A 17,753-nucleotide genomic window follows, 5' to 3' on the forward strand; every position below is an offset into this window, starting at 1 on the left:
TTTTAATTACGTGTGTTCGACATGTAAATTAGATTTTAATTGAAGCCACTAATTAAAACATGTTTGATAATATAGTATGAATTATAAAGTTAGTTCTAGTCGTCCCCTAAATAGTTGAATATGAAGTATTGATTATTAATTTGTTAACGTGTTTTTTTCTTAAAAAATTGGAAAGGGCAAAAGACATACGTAAAGATTAAGTTGATTTTACATACAATATAGATTGCATAACATTTCGTTCAATTAATGAAATGATGTATAGTTGATAGGTACACATCATCATCTAAATAGCATGGCTAATTGATATCAATTGGACTCAACAAACATATGCATTCAAAGATCACACTCCATTTTAAAGAGTTGAATTTTGTCGACATCAATTAGTATTTATTAGACTTAATAATACTTACACTCAAATAGTCGTGTTCAACTCACAAATAGTAGATAGTGTCATCGTAACACATTTTATATACCATAGACTTGATTTTTTTCAAGCAATGATATTGTTTTTTGTCAAACAATCTTTGTTTCTCTAAATATATGTAAATAAATGTGAATAAGAATTTAACTTAATTAACACTAGTATGTATCTATGACAATAAGTTCAAGTTTAAATTCTCGACTTTTAGTATGTACTGTAAGAAAAATATTACATATAATTATTAATTAATAAGCACCAACGACCACACAAACTAAAAGTGAAATGTAGGAGTTATAATTAAACAAATTTCCTCTAAATTCAACTTTTTATTTCAATTAAAACCTTCCTATCTATAATTTCAATAGTGGTTAGCCTTGATTGCAACGATTTTAATTCATTGACGACAGCCACACAACAATACATGACTTAATACAAGAGTTAAATGGTATTAGCATTTTAATTTTTTTTACCAATATATATATTTTCAAATGTTAATTTAATCTTCGTTAAGAAAACAATTACAATTATTAATATTGAACGTAAATAATATAAGTGTATTACTATGTTTGAATTGACTATAATTATATTTTATTTAGAGTATTCGAAATTAGTGTGTCGACTACATCTAAATATTTATAAAATACATAACAATTAAAACCTACATAAGGATAGGAAAATGATATCCTTAAGTCCAACTATTTAATACAGTCATTAATTTTCAAAATAAAAACTCGTCAAACTAAAATAATAAAAATCAACATAGAATTTATAATTTTAATATAGGATCATTATTATAAATGATAAAATTATTGATACCAGTGTATATATCGTTAATAGAATATAAAATTTTATCATTTTTTTATAATGTTATATTTGAAAATTACAAAAACTAATTTGTTATACGTACTCATTCATAAACTTAATTACAACCAAACTAAGAATATAGGAACTAAAAATTAAAATTGAAAGACTAAATTATTGTTTTTATTTTACATATTTTGAGTCTTCTCAGAATTCTTATAAATGCATTAACTAATTTTACCGTATAATTTGCATAATCATATAATAATTGTATAAAAAAATGTATATTAAAAATAAGTTATAACAAAATTTTATATTATATTAATCATAGAAACAAATAAATTTATATTGGTGTCTATTAATATAATCTAAAAGAATTTGTTATTTGTAAGTAAATATTAAGTGGAATTTACTATTTTGACAATTTTTTAAAAAATGGTAGAAAATATAACATTTAACCAAAAAAAATTTATTTAAGTGTAACTAATTTTTGGTTTTCTTCTATAAAGTTTGGAGAACTTTTCGTTTTTTAAAAAAACCAAAAAAGAAAAAAAAAAAGTCATAAGAAATTAGTATATGTGTATATGTATTGAACCCATTTATTCCGACTAATTGTTACTTAACACGACGAAACTAAAGTAATCGTAATTACGTAGCATCAGTTGGTCATACTGAGACCTTATCTTATCCAATAGCTATCACCCCATCACACCGTCAATCTTCATAACTCAACTGATTCTTTTCCTTAATCCCCTTCAACTTTTCTCCTTCTTCTTCTTCGCTTCAATTCCAGTTCAACAATGGCGGAGAATGATCTGATCAAGAACACAATTACAAGAAGAGTAGCCTCCATTTCCAGTCACCTCGTTCCAATTCCACAAACACCAAATCCCGACTCAATCCACCTCTCCTCCGCCTCAATCGACGACAGCTACCACCGCAAACACGGCACCGTTTCAACTCTCCCTGTCGTTTGGAGCAAAGCCGGCGACGAATTCGGCAAAGAATTCACCGACATCATCTACGAGAAGGCCGTGGGAGAAGCCATTGCGAAGGTAATTTCAAATTTGAGAATTCGAATCGCTGTTTTCATCTTTTGAATTAATATCTGGAAATTTTCTGTGCCCTAATTGTAGATTACGATTAATCGGCCAGAGAGGAGAAATGCTTTCCGGCCACAGACGATTAAAGAGCTCATACGGGCATTTAACGATGCTAGAGATGATAGTTCAATCGGAGTGGTTATTCTTACTGGAAAGGTAAAATTTTGAATTTGTTAATTGTAATTAAGTCGTTTGATTAAGAGTTTAATTTAGTTTATTTGAGTTTAGGGAACAGAGGCGTTTTGTAGTGGAGGAGATCAAGCTTTGAGAAAGAAAGATGGTTATTCTGATTACGATGATTTTGGTCGTCTTAACGTCTTGGATTTACAGGTACCGACATGTCGTTTCATTTCTTTTATTAGTTCATTACAAATTTGTTCCCAGTAAAAAGTTCAAATATAATACTTATAAAGTTTTCTTAATTTTGGTCATTATGGTATTGGTATGAGTATTTAATCCAAATATGAAACATAAACTCTACATTTTAAAATCACTTAGACTAAATTCAAACATTATTGGATCAATCTTTTATTTCATATGTTAATTTATTTTCTTGATCCTTGTTTAGGTTCAAATTCGTCGTCTTCCGAAACCTGTCATTGCTATGGTACAATTTCTCCATTTTCTTTTTTCTTTTTTGGTTATAAAACCAATCATAATTGAATCAACTTTAAGAATTTTCAAAATATGTTAACTACAAACAAGTTGCAATCATATTAAAAAAAAATTGTATGCAAGAGTGTAAAAATGGTAAAATATGAGAAGTGTTAACTTGATTACCCTTATTGTAAATATGATATAACAAAAATTAAATAGGGAATAAAGAGAAAAAAAGTCAAACCTTTTTATTATGAATACCAAATTGTCGATGTGTAAGTGTAAGTACGAATTTAGAGATTATAGAGAATATAAAGAAGAAGGATACGAACTTGATAACTATGGATATTGATATCCATTTAGATCAACTATACAAATGATTGAAATATGTTATTGATATTGATTTTCAGTATTAATATTAATACAAATATGAGTATGAATTTAGAGATAAATGGTAAATGACATAAACTAAAAAAAATGATGTGGTTTTCGTATAATAATTATAAAAGGACTTTGGTTGAAACTCATCTAGAAAAAAGAGATTAGAAGCACATTTTGATCTTAAGTTACGACCAATTGTAACAAATTTTCCTATTCCAATTGATTAGTTACCTATGCCTAAACATGGCCTATGTTCTCTTTGTTTAATAAATACTTCTATTCTTTTAAATTTTATGATAATACTTTTTTACTTTTCTTAAATCTTAAAAAACTATAGTTAACTTATGAAATTTAAATAAAATAAGTTTTGAATGACGGCATTTTAAAAATATGGAAATGGACATTACCGTAGCGTTCCAAGTTACAAGATGTGTTATTCTAAGTCTTAATACGAAAAAGTTGCAAATATAACAATTAAATTTAAAACATTAACACATAGCAACATTTAAAAAAAAATTTATAAATATAACAAAATTTGTCAAAACCTATTATTAATAAATCATGCAAATAATAGTATATTGTAGATCAATGTATATAGTGATAGAAGTCTAATACTACATAGTTAATTATTATTTTTAAAATGGCTACTTATTACAGTTATTTTTTAAAATTCATATTCGAATAATAAGAATCAAATGGAATTAAAACTTTAAATCTAACTGAATATTAGATAAAAAAATTTGGAGGAAAATTAGCAGTTTTAAATTTAAATTTTGATTGTATTATTATTTAGGTGGCAGGTTATGCCGTTGGAGGAGGACATATTTTGCACATGGTTTGTGATTTAACCATTGCTGCAGAAAATGCAATATTTGGTCAGACGGGTCCTAAGGTAACATTTCATTGAACCTCATTGAACCTCGTCGTGTAATTATTTGTTAGATGATATAATATTAAACTATATTTTTATTATCTCATTTTAACTTTTTTTTTTTTGTTAATTCATGATTTGATCGTTTCTGTTTCTTTCTTTTGTATTGCATTTTGAAATGTTTTTTCCTTTAGGTAGGAAGCTTCGATGCTGGCTATGGAAGTTCCATTATGTCTCGTTTGGTAAGACATTTTTATGGATTTAGCCTCATTTCAACTTTTCAACTTTGCTTTTTGTTTTTTCTGATTTTTGGGAATTATTACTAGGTTGGCCCTAAAAAGGCACGAGAAATGTGGTTTCTTACCAGATTCTATTCCGCTTCTGAAGCAGATAAAATGGGTCTCGTCAACACTGTAGTACCTGTAAGTTCATGAGATTAATTATATTACAATAGTTAAAATAACTTTTATTATTTTTAAAAGGGTCATTTTTTAAAATAGCAAAATATTGAAACTATTTACAAAATATATCAATTTTTTTTTCTATCCCCAATAATTTTTTTAAAAAGTACTTTAAAATATATTTTTATTCATTATAAAATAATTTATTATTAAATTTTACACTTTTAAATATAATTTTTATACTGATCCATCTTATTGAAATCGACACCAAGTAATTTTAACATTTTACAATTATCAAACATATCCTTCCTCTCGTGGCCACCCAACCTTTTCATCCATTTTGTAATTTTTTTTTCTACAGTTTGTTTCATTTTTAATTTTTAAAAATTAGTTTTCATCTTAGTCTAATTTGATATTTATAATAATCTGCAAACATTTATTTTATTATTTCAACGTAAGATTAAAAAAGAGTAATACCTATATGCACTCATCTTATTTTTATCGCTTATATGAACACATATAACTAAAATATTTCGTAAAGAAAATAAGATGAATTTGTCATCTAACAATATTTGATCGAACAATTCAGTAGGATGCACGAGAATAGATACTATAGGTAGAGCACCTAAATATTATCTTATATTTAAATAGCAGTGTTAACAAATTTTTTATTCTTTTTTGGTACCACTAGCTCTTCAACCTTGCTATGGTCAATTTATTTTAAATAATTAAATAGTCAAATTAACTTAATGATAAAGGATTCTTCTAAAATGAAACTTAATGATAAAGGAAAAAAGACTAATTGTCTTAATAAGCTTTTGTTTTCTCAATCTCTTTCTCTTTAATAATAGATATTAGTATATGGAAAATAAACTACAATTTTATTTATAAAAGAACCCTAGACTTCAAATCAGGTCCAATAAATCCATGAATTCTTGAAGACATCCAATACACATTAGAATGTTAATTAAAAACTAAAAACTATTAAACACAAAAATAAAATAATAAGAATCTACTAATCCTACGGTTAGAGATTTCATCCTTGGAAAATAAATATAAGTAAACCAATTAAAATTTATTTGGTACTTATTTTTAAAATCCAAGTTGATTTTTTTTTAAATAACTAATTTTTAAAATATAATAAATTGTCGTTTCATTTGTTTTAAAAAACTAATAACATTAAGTAGAGAAACAAATTTTAAATTGGAATCAAAATATGGTAAAAAATAACGATCGTTTTTGTTTTCTACTATATTTTTCATTCTTTTAATCAAACGAACTAAACATAACTTTAGATCTTTTATATTTTTAGATAAGATGGACACAAGTTATTTTAGTACAACTGAACTAAGAAACTCTAAAATATAGATTTTGAAGAGTATTTGAAGTTACTCTTCGTTAAACTATGTTTAATTTGACACAATTTTAATAGTTATAGTTAAAATTGTCGGTTTGACCTTTTGTAAAGGTATTCACTGATTAAATACAAACTAAATGGTAAGTTAATTTGTTTAGTTACAATTGTAAAATTATAATTAACCACTAAACATCGAATTGAAACAACTATACGAACAAAAATCCAAATTAATAAATTGAATTCGTGAACTCCAAAATCTGTACTTTTGCTTCTTCAGCTGGATCAGCTGGAGCAAGAAACAATCAAATGGTGCAGAGAGATTCTAAGGAACAGCCCGACGGCAATCCGAGTACTAAAATCAGCTCTCAACGCCGTGGACGATGGACATGCTGGACTTCAGGTACTGTGTTTCAAATTATTCCAAACTCCAAATTTTCTCTAATGGCTTTGCCGCCGGTCGGATGAACATGACTTACTAACTCACTGTTGTCTGATCCGTCGTGTAGGCCCTCGCTGGCGACGCCACACTAGTATTTTATGGTACAGAAGAGAGTAACGAAGGAAGATCGGCGTATATGGAACGTCGGCCACCGGATTTCTCAAAATTTCCAAGAAAACCTTGATTTCTATATATTCAAATGGTGGTTGGAATTAGTAGGTCGGATGGGATGTAATTTATTAATTTAAATGACAATGAAAACAATCTCAACTGGCAAGGTATTATTAATCGAAGCGTCAAAGCAATGTTGTATTTTTTATTTTTAAATAAACGTATTAAAATTACATTTATCATGCATGAAATACGGCTTTTATAATTTAAAATTAAATTAATGTAATTTTGATCTTTTATAATGAATTTAAAAATAACAAAAAGTGATTATAATTATTTTTAAATTGCATACAGGTTTAAATGAGTTTTGTTTATGAAAATAATTAATTCAGTAGAAATTTTAGGGTTCTTTAAAAAAATATAACAAATCAATCGAAAAACGAAAAAAAAAAAAAAAAAAAAAAAGCTTACACTCCCCCACGGAGAGTTAAAAAAATGGGTGTGATGAATTGACTGATAGCCTATCATATCTAAATATAAACAAATAATTTTTTACCAAATAAAAGTTTGAAAAAAAAAAATGACAACTCTCAAATATTTTTAAAAAATTGTTAAGACTTTTTTTATTTTTTATTTTGTGAAACATACTATAAATATTTAGTTATATTTATAAAAATTAACCTGAAATTTCCATGCAACATAAAAATAGCTAGAAGACAATTTCTTGCTAAGGGTGTTGTATTGCAAAGATGCACACAACAAACCAATCATGTTTGTCACAATTTATATCCATTGGACCATTCAATCACTAGGCTGAGATTGTTTTACCATTTTTTTTTATGAAGATGGTTGAGTTGATAATATTTGTTTATCATCTATTTTGCTTAATTAGGAAGGTTAGAGAAAATATTGTATTTTAATTTTGAAAATAAAAATAGATGTTTGCATCAAGATTAAGTTATGTTATATTTGTTTGAGATTACTTCCATAATAATAAAATTAAAAAGTTAGAATTGAATCTTGGATATTTTGTATAATTTGACATTATAACATATATATATATTGAAAAAGGAATAAATTAATTCAGGTCTTATAAGATTTAAATTAATTTAACGTCTGCTTTTAATTTGAAGACTTCAAATTTGAATAACCAACGACCAGAGGGCCATAACATTCAATTCCACGCAACATGCATCACCACGTGGCGACCATTTATTGGCTAGAAAATCAACGCGGTAAATAATATTAATTTTCAATTTTGAGCGAAAAGTCGAATGACGCCAATCTTCGAATTCTGAGACCTATGACGTGTTCGATCATGATTGGAACTTAATCGGCTCCCCCACGGTGTCTCGAAAGGGTAGTTTCGTACTTCAACTTGCCCTCCCCTTTCGGTTTATATATACAGGGCCCCCGGTAGAAATTTCTTCTTCCCACCGTCTCTCTTTTCTGTCTGTCGTAGATTCTCGGCGGTGCTTGTTCAAGGTATTGTTCTCTTCCCGAAATTCCTTCTCCTTTTTCCTTTCTCCGTGTGATTCTATAGTCTTTCTGATATTGAGATTCTTCAATTTCTGATGGCCCTTGTGTTTTTTTTTTTTTTCAATCTATAACGTATGTGCTTTGTTTTGTAATTCGAATTAGGCGTTTGTTTGATTGGTATTGACATTTCTTGTTCCGATCTGCTTTTTTTATGGCGGTTTTTTGTGGTTTATTCTTCAATTCGATGCATGGATTTCTTGGATGAGCTTAATATGCGGTCAATTTCCTTGTCTTAAGGCGATCTGAAGTTGCGATGTGATTTACCTTCAGATCTCTCAGAGAGAGCGTGAGAGATGTGATTTTGTTATAGTGAAGATCCTTAGCTGCATTTTTTTTTTTTCGTGTTGCACATTATTGTTTGGAACTGGATTTCTACGTGTAGTATTTTCTTGATTTTCATTTTCTCCGTTGTTATCTTCTCTCGATCGTTGTCGATGTGTTTATCGATCTCATCTTTTGATTCACGTAGGCTGTGACAGAGAATGGGGCTCACGTTCACAAAGCTTTTCAGTCGGCTTTTTGCCAAGAAGGAAATGCGAATTCTGATGGTTGGTCTTGATGCGGCTGGTAAGACAACTATTCTCTACAAGCTCAAGCTTGGTGAGATCGTCACAACAATCCCCACCATTGGTGAGTTTCTCTTTCCACAAATGTAGTTAGTGGATGATCTGTCTTTGATCTATGTGTCTGTGTATATATGTAGATAGATAGATCCATGTATAACCTGTTATTTGATAAGGAAAGCTTGCTGACATCTCTTATTTCTGTATTATATGTCTTGTATTATTAGGATTCCATCATGACATTAAGAAACCCTTCATGCTGAGTTCATAGTTTTCTTCTGCTCATTAATGTACTACACTCGTTGTTTGTCAAACACATTAGACAGTGAACTTGTAACATTTCTTCTTCTGGATAAATGTTTTTGTAAAATGAATATGTAGCTTATGCAGAAGTAAGGAGGAAGGAACAAGCAAATGTCTCTCGTCACTGGTATATTTGACTGTACCATGGTTTCACGCATTCTTCTTCATGTTGGTTTTACAATTTACTTCTGCTTAAGCACTTGGTTGTTTATTAAGTTTATGACGTGGAATATTGAATTGCCTGCATATTATCCAGTTGATTTTGTCTATAAAAAAAGAAAAACAGTCCACAACATAGTTAATTAGCTGATTGTCTCACTGACTGATGAAATACTGAAACGTCTCTTGGCACAATCTACTCTGTAGCACTTGTTTCAGGGAAGACCATAATTTAGCCTATGTCGTTTACTTGCAGGGTTTAATGTTGAAACTGTAGAGTACAAAAACATCAGCTTCACAGTTTGGGATGTTGGGGGTCAAGACAAGGTTTGAACTTATTGATTGTTCTTCAGTCTTGAGTTGATTAAAATTTATCCTGCTACAGTGCAGGTTATTTGTTCATTATTTCTAAATATTTCATTTATGTAGTATCTAATTAATTCGTTGTCCAACAGATTCGTCCCTTGTGGAGGCATTACTTCCAGAACACACAGGGTCTCATATTTGTTGTTGATAGCAATGACAGAGATCGAGTTGTTGAGGCCAGGGATGAGTTGCATAGGATGTTGAATGAGGTATTACACACTAACCTACTACTAGGTTTGATGAGCGTATGTTAGAAATCATCATGAAGCTTGCTGTATCACTTTTCATTTTTCCTTTTTTCTTTTACTTTGGGATACTGTTTACAATTTTGAAACACCAACCTTGTTCGTGTTATCGAATCAGACCAAATATAAATGCATGTCTTTGTAATAAATCTGGTATTAGTAGTGTATCAGATTCTAATAATAACTCTTGTCATCCCAGGATGAGCTGCGAGATGCAGTTCTGCTTGTGTTTGCTAACAAACAAGATCTTCCTAATGCAATGAATGCTGCTGAGATCACCGACAAGCTTGGTCTCCACTCTCTCCGCCAGCGTCACTGGTAGGCTTTTGTTATCCTTATTCTAAATGTTAAATTTTCCTTCTGTTTTCTTGCCTTACTCAAACTCAAACGTCATGAATCTCTTCAGGTACATCCAGAGCACTTGCGCCACCTCCGGAGAGGGTCTTTATGAGGGGTTGGATTGGCTCTCCAACAACATTGCTAACAAGGTAAATACACGAACACATTTCTCCATTTTACCCAACTTTATATCAAGGGTGCACAACATAACCATCATGGGTTGACCTAACGGGGACATGCCCTTATCAATAAAACCTAAAAAGTCATGGGTTTGATTCTCATGGGTTGACCAAAGATTGTAGGTTCCATTAGGTGTACATAAAATGACCTGAACACTCACAAAAAAAATGGTAAATCATCATTTAGATGTGAAATTTTGGTTTTTTGCCAACTCTTCCCGTTTCTGGGTAAAAATAAAGATAACATTACAACTCTTTTTCTATTTACTGACATCCTCTTGAGCCTATTTACATCTCTATGCATATGCTTCTATTGTATGCAGGCATAAGGATATCCAACAGTTTGCTTCTGAGACTCGCAGTTCTGGATGCAGGGTGAATATTATCTAATTTTTTTCAAGGGGCACTTTATAAAAGAGGTTATGGTTTTTTTTTTCCTTTTTCCTTTTTCCTTTTTCTGTTTACGGGAGCTTTTAGCAAACTATTTGTCATTATACTGTAATATCAGAATGGTTAGCCTTGGTTTATGTGTTTTGGGCTCTTTTTCAGGGCTTTTACTCGCTGTTCTTTTCTTTTCGATTTCTAGCTCAAACTAGTTGATGTATCATTCCATGTTGGATTTGTCTCATAACCAATTCTTTTGTTGCTACTGTCTCTATTTCGTTGCATGAATGGTAGTAACAAATGATGATGCCGCTTAATTAAGTCATTTTTTTTTCAATCTCAATGAAGCTTTTCCAGTTTAAGATGATATGATTAGATGGATCTAAGCATCGATTAGCCCACGCAATTTTGAAATGTTGTCAATATATAATGTCTGACATGTTTTCCTTTAAGGTTCACTCAGTATCAAAAATTCTCATCGTAAGAGTTTTTCTAACCCAATTCAATAGTTTTATACAAAGTTATATACTCCTGATGTCTGTGGTATGTTTACGATTTTGAAATCACTTGTCAGTTTCGTGTTTGAAGTAATTCTAACAAGTGTTCTACACTAACAGTGAGAGAGCATTGGAGCATGGAATTGATTTTGAATGCATAGTTTTTTAATAACTTTTTGCCATGTTTGAAGTAATTCTAAAAAGTATACCCATTTGGGAACTACTTGAAAGAATTGAATTTTCAAGTTATATTTAAAAAGCAAGAGTGTTTCTAAAATTATTTTTTTTCGCAATAAAACTATTGTTTAGCCAAGCAAAAAATCAAGAAATTTAGAGATGAATTTTCTTTTCATAGGCACAATTTTCAAAAAGTAAAAACAAAAAAGATGTTTTTCAAAGTGAATCTAATATTTTACTCTGCACTCCTAAGTCTTGTTCACACCATAAAAAATAATTTTAAATGATTAGAGAAATATTTTCCATATATTTCAAAGAATAATTTTAGTTATACCATGATCACTTTCAAACCTATATTAAATAGAAAAGAGAATCTTAGAGGTTTAAAAATAGAGACAATGGGAATCTCTAGTTGGATCCGCATGGTTATGGGCATGAGCGTGGGCATAGGAATAGGCATGGACCGACCTGTTATATCTTTTTCTTGATTGCGAAACCAAAACGAAAATCAAGCTGGCCTTGGAAAGATATGGCTATGATTTATGAATCGAGATGCCAATTTTATTACTCTCTAAACCCAAATTCCATTGGCATAAAAGAATATATAGGGCATCCCAGTTCCTGGCTGCCATTTTATTTCCATGGTTTTTCTTGTGGACTAAGATGTTTTGACCCTATCCCAATTTGCCAAACCAATCCTACACACTCACTTCCCTTCTAACCATTGGAAAGAACACACCCAACAGCCTTTCTCTCGAGCTTATGCAAGACTGCCCCACGCTTGAAAATTGAAACCTCCCATGGGCGTGAGGGCAGGATTGTCCACATTATGGACAGTCTCAGTCGTTCTCGTTAGTATCAACTTGCAACTTGTATTACGTTAGCAATTATAACGACTCATCAAAATCTATTTTCTTTACGTATCTCTTCTTTGAGAAAAAAAAAGTGAATAAATAAAACATAAGTTACACATAACATGTCCAAGAATGATTCTAAAATAAATAAAATCATTTCGAATCACACTTTTATTCCTTTCAAACATATTTAATATTTAATCTTGAGACTTTTAAATATACTTGTGATACTGTTCAAATTGATCTTGAATTATTAAAAGAAATTTTCGAGTGACTTCAACCATTTTAAAATAACTACGTCCAATTATGTCATTACACATCTCTTAATTTTTCAAAGTCGAAAAGTTTTGAAGAACTTGTTTTCTCAATATGATGGGCTCCCCTCTTGTCCCCTCTCTCCAAGCCATCATTTATCAAGTGAAAGAAATGCTCTTGATAATGATGCCACATGACTACAAACTCTATTTGGCATGGAGTCAATATTTTAATTAACATTATACTATAATCTTTTACATTAATTCAAAGCCTCATTTTCCCCAATCCTATGTTAAAAAAAGACATTTAAATTTACATTTTAAATGGTTAATCTAAGCTTGTTTAGAGTCGTCGAACATGCAAGTGAACTAACCTATAAAAGAATTTGTATTGATTAGTTTTGAGCTACATGCACTTCAATACTTAAGTTACCGTATGAAAAAAAATGTTGAAAGCTAAGTAACTGTTTCTATAGGTACAAACGTGGGAAGAAAAGTATATACATAGAAAAGTTGTACTTTTATTTTTTGGAAACTTTGATATTGACTCTTCAAAAGGTTGAATAAGTCTCTCCAAACTCTATGGATGATAATATATTTAACAAAAGTTAACAGGTGATGTAACGATACTTGGGTACTTTTTCTATCCATACATACCCAAAAGAATAACAATAGTAATCAACTTTAAATTTTTTTAACTGAATGAAATAAGGGTTGATCGACCCAAATATTTTTTATTAATCATATCATTTTTAAGAATTAATCTAGTAATGAATTTTTATACATATCTATTTAGAAAGGGAGTGTGTTTAATGTTAATGTTAGATAGAAATTGAAGTAGTAATATATTAAATCATGGTTCATTATCATGGATGATATTTTGAAGAGAATGGATCTCAATCAAAGCATATTAAGAATCTTCTCCATATAATTGTGATTGACATTAATGGCATTGAACAAATCAACTTCATTGCCATTGCCTTCAAGTGTTGTTTCTTCTACAACATTTCAATTCAACCCAATGCCCCATATTCTTTCCCTTCCCCTTTTTTCTTTCTTTTTCCCTTTTCATTTCTTAATTTCCACCGTTTTTAAGACCCACAAATTAGAAGTAATGAAATAAACAAAAATCGACATTTAAATTTACGTTGTTCATTATCAACAATAATGTGCTAGGTTTAAAGCTTACAATCACCGGTAGGTAAAGAAACAATTTCTTTTAATCTTAAGGAGAACATAGTTTATGTAATACAAATATAACATGGAAATAGGGTCAATAGAATTTTGTGTTTTAAACTTTAAATTGAACAGGTTCGAATGAAAATATAATTAAACAATAATTTAATATAATTTAGGTTTCAAAGGTGTTGCTCTGGAGCTCCCGGAAGATACTTTTTCCTTGGACCATGACTCGCATGGTGTTACGGGACAAATCGAGACTATAAATTTTTTATGCATTGAGGTCCTAACTGTTAGACTCTATGTTTGATCATTCAAAGTATCAAATACAACGTAACTTTGACGTATCTCAACAATAAAGCTAGCTACTCTCATTTTCTTTTATACGAAAGGTTCAAGGAAAATAATGGCATATCACAACAAAAAAAGAAGAAGAATGAATTGTGCCCTACACTCAACTCAGGGAAGCATTTTTAACCATAAACAAACAATAAATCTCTTCTTAATAAAATGTTCTTAAGTTGAAGCAATTATTATATTATAGTACATGATCGATCAACATTAATAAAAAATTTGTTGAAATATTTCATCTTAAATAGTCAATAGACAGTTATCACATGTCTGTGTAAAACACTTCTTTATGGTTAGAGATAGTTGGAATGGCTGGTCCGGGGAATGAAAGAGATAAGGGAGAAATGATTATAATAAAAAGAGGATTAGGATAATTCATATTTAGGAGGAGGAATAATAAATGGAAGGATTATGGTGAATTTATAGTAATGGTTGTTTGGGGTGAGAAGATTATGATAAAATAAAATTATTATTTTTTAATTTGTACAACACAAATATTCGTATTTTAAATTTACCAAAATTTGAAATTTTTATCGAAAAACATGTTTCATTAATTTTTCTAAATACAGTGTCAATTTTGAACGTTTTGTACGCAAGCTTTCTGTGTCAAAAAATTAATTGATGTGTTATGTGTGAAAGAATTTATATCTATTTCTTTTCCCCGTTATTCCTTTCCTAAACATGGAAATGATCTAGTCCTTTCCTTTTCTTTTCTTTCGTTTCCCTCCTCTAAACATCCCCTTAAGTTCATAGCCCGTTCCACATTAAGAAACGACTTACAAGTGGTTAAAGAGGTCGTTAAGTCTTTTCGCTATTGTTGCTAGTATCCTCGGATGGGTGGTGGGTTCTATACATACACACACATATATAAAAGATCACATCTCACTCTTCCTCTCTTTTCTCAAAAAACATCGACCCTTTTTCAAATTATGAAACATTCTTTATATCTCCATTTTCACTTGATTCCAACCTTTTTCCACGAGTGAACATTCGAGGTAGGTATTATGTTAAATCTTTGAAAGCAATCAACTAAAATAGTTTCAAAGTAATAGTTTCGACCCACCTTTGAAAAAATAGAATGACTTTTCATTTGATGTGTTTTACTATATTAAATAATTACATGATATTTTTTTTTCCACATGATAATTAGACGATGAAAACAGAAAATATAGGAAATGGCCAAAAATTCATAGTTTGTGGAATCTTCTTCACCTTCCTTTACCATTAACCAATCATCTTCATAATCATCAATTATCAGAAAACGACCAAAGCTCTTCATTTCAGTTTCATTTCACTCGCATTTGCATTTGCATTTCCCCCCTTACATTATATAAACCAACCTCAAATCTCTCTCCGATTTCAACACCCAACAAACAAACACAACCAATAACAAATATTAACCTTCTTTCCCTCGCTTCTTCAGGACTTCAAAAATGGCTCTTGAACTTCCTGAGAATATCCTAACCACTGCTGCAAGTTCGGAGAGGGCGTATGTGACGTTCTTGGCTGGAAATGGAGACTACATAAAAGGGGTGGTCGGCTTGGCCAAAGGGTTGCGGAAGGTGGCCACTGCATACCCTCTTGTGGTGGCAGTGCTGCCGGACGTTCCGATGGAACATCGGAAAATTTTGAAGGCTCAAGGTTGCATTATTCGAGAAATCGAACCTATTTATCCTCCTAAAAACCAAATCCAATTCGCCATGGCGTATTATGTGATCAACTACTCCAAGCTTCGGATTTGGAACGTAAGTGCATGCAAATATTCCTAATCATTTGATAAACTTAATAAAAATTCATTAATAATAGTTATTGGACGTAAATTTAAAAGTTTGAATACTTTTCTAATAATTATAAAACAAAATTTTCAAATATTTTTCTCGTTTAATTTTTTCTCAAATTTTTCGATAGTGTAAAATTGTTGGTCACTGTTATAGAAACCTAGAGAATCCTAATATTTGAATGACGTTTAAAGATAATTGTTCATGCAGATAAATGTTTCACTTTTAAAATATCATTGTTACACATAACAATTAAAATTAAAGCTTAAATACCGTAGTAAAAATCTGAATATACTTGAACACATATTCACAAAGTTCAATAACCAAATAATGATCGATCCCAAAGTGTGAAAGTATAGACCCTAAACTCTCAATCATAGAAAGAACAATATTTTTGTATGTATTACCCATAACATCCATTTTCTTATACCTCCGGATGAATTATGATTAGATAAATAGATGTAAATGGCAAAAAGGCACACATAATAAAAAAGCTGATATATTGGAATGCAGTTTGTGGAGTACAAAAAGATGATATATTTAGATGGAGACATTCAAGTATACCAAAACATAGACCATTTATTCGAGGAAGAAGATGGCCATTTCTACGCCGTAATGGACTGCTTTTGTGAGAAGACTTGGAGCCACTCCCCACAGTACCAGATTGGTTACTGCCAGCAATGCCCAGACCGAGTCAAGTGGCCACCCGCCTCCGGTTCCCCTCCACCACTCTACTTCAATGCTGGAATGTTCGTGTTCGAACCGAGTCTTGAAACGTACAAGTCGCTACTGGAGACTCTGCATGTAACGGCGCCGACTCCGTTTGCTGAGCAGGATTTCCTAAACATGTTCTTTGGGAAGGTTTATAAGCCCATTTCTGCTACGTATAATTTGGTTTTAGCTATGCTGTGGCGCCATCCCGAGAATGTTCCTGATGTTCATAATGTTAAAGTTGTTCATTACTGTGCTGCTGTAAGCCTTTCTTTTTCTAACTTCCTTTCATTTTTTTACCTCTTAATCACACCTGAATTTCCTTTTTCTTATTTGTTTATGAAAACAGGGATCGAAACCATGGAGGTATACAGGGCAAGAAGCAAACATGGAAAGAGACGACATCAAAATGTTGGTGTCAAAATGGTGGGACATTTACAACGACACTTCGCTCGATTTGAAGGAAGTGGATAAGGAAGACGATGAGGCCCAAGTACAAGCACGGCCCAAATTCTCGATATTGGGCTCCATTACTGAGCCCAATATTGCCTATGTTCCTGCACCTTCGGCTGCTTGATGAAATTCAAAACCATACTATTTTTATTTTATATCCAATCTTTTATGAAATATAAACGTATCAACTAAGAACCAAAACTTCAATACCCATTTATCTTAGAGCTCATAAGACTCCTATTGTATTCCAAAATGATGAAAGAAAAAAAAAACCATAACAATTATAATTCTACGATAAGAGAATATAGGAGTGAATAAATAAGAAGTAACCTTCTCTTTTATATTTATTGTTTCTATAATTTTACGAATGTAAATTTATTTAATATAACTTCTAAATGTCAGTTTTCTTTTCCTAAGTGTAATTGTAAATTTATGGCATACACACCTACGTTTTATATTTGAAAATTTTGAAATGAAACTATCTCGTAAATGGAATTTATTAAAAACTCCAAAAATCGTTACAATTTTTACCTACTATCTAATTAATTTTTGTTTAAAATTCTTAAAAAATTGTATGTATCGAATAAAACTGATTTTGAAAAAAAATTGGTCCTAAAGCTAATAAAATTAGTGAGTTTTGAGGGATTTATTCATGTATTAACCAAACTTAATAAATTTGTGGAAATTATTTCTATCGCTAAAATTGGCAAGTTTACTTCCATTTTTAAGTTACTTTCTACTGAAATTAGTGGGTATTTTTAAAAATAAGTTATTTGGAAATAAATTAGAGTATTGAAACTAACTCAAAATAAAATTTAAAATTACTTTCAAATTTTATTTAAAAGATTCTATGAATAACACAACTGTGGAGATTAGAATCAAACCTTCTAAAGTTCGTGGAAAGATCGGATTTAGTTTAAGAAACTCGTTTTAGCTTTAA

The 17,753-nt window shown here is 30.5% G+C and overlaps 3 protein-coding genes across 3 annotated transcripts; all 3 read left to right on the forward strand.

Moving 5' to 3' along the window:
• The first annotated feature begins 1,867 nt into the window (after positions 1-1,867).
• LOC101216706 (1,4-dihydroxy-2-naphthoyl-CoA synthase, peroxisomal) lies at positions 1,868-6,728 on the forward strand. The gene is made up of 9 exons (XM_004135203.3): positions 1,868-2,277; positions 2,359-2,481; positions 2,554-2,655; positions 2,894-2,932; positions 4,097-4,195; positions 4,369-4,416; positions 4,501-4,596; positions 6,210-6,332; positions 6,439-6,728. The coding sequence occupies exons 1-9, from the start codon at positions 2,023-2,025 to the stop codon at positions 6,553-6,555; spliced, it is 1,002 nt and encodes a 333-aa protein (XP_004135251.1). The 5' UTR covers positions 1,868-2,022; the 3' UTR covers positions 6,556-6,728.
• A 1,087-nt stretch (positions 6,729-7,815) lies between these two features.
• On the forward strand, positions 7,816-10,833 carry LOC101217176 (ADP-ribosylation factor). Its single transcript, XM_004135206.3, is given in 8 exon segments — positions 7,816-7,967; positions 8,491-8,651; positions 9,303-9,373; positions 9,502-9,621; positions 9,857-9,975; positions 10,064-10,106; positions 10,108-10,145; positions 10,499-10,833. Coding segments are annotated over 7 exon segments (606 nt in total). The 5' UTR covers positions 7,816-7,967; positions 8,491-8,503; the 3' UTR covers positions 10,566-10,833.
• A 4,382-nt stretch (positions 10,834-15,215) lies between these two features.
• Positions 15,216-17,156, forward strand: LOC101216937 (galactinol synthase 1). Its single transcript, XM_004135204.3, has 3 exons — positions 15,216-15,616; positions 16,163-16,621; positions 16,710-17,156. The coding sequence occupies exons 1-3, from the start codon at positions 15,305-15,307 to the stop codon at positions 16,935-16,937; spliced, it is 999 nt and encodes a 332-aa protein (XP_004135252.1). The 5' UTR covers positions 15,216-15,304; the 3' UTR covers positions 16,938-17,156.
• Positions 17,157-17,753: the final 597 nt, after the last annotated feature.

The sequence above is a fragment of the Cucumis sativus genome, chromosome 5 (assembly GCF_000004075.3).
Source record: "Cucumis sativus cultivar 9930 chromosome 5, Cucumber_9930_V3, whole genome shotgun sequence".
Lineage (NCBI taxonomy): Eukaryota > Viridiplantae > Streptophyta > Magnoliopsida > Cucurbitales > Cucurbitaceae > Cucumis > Cucumis sativus.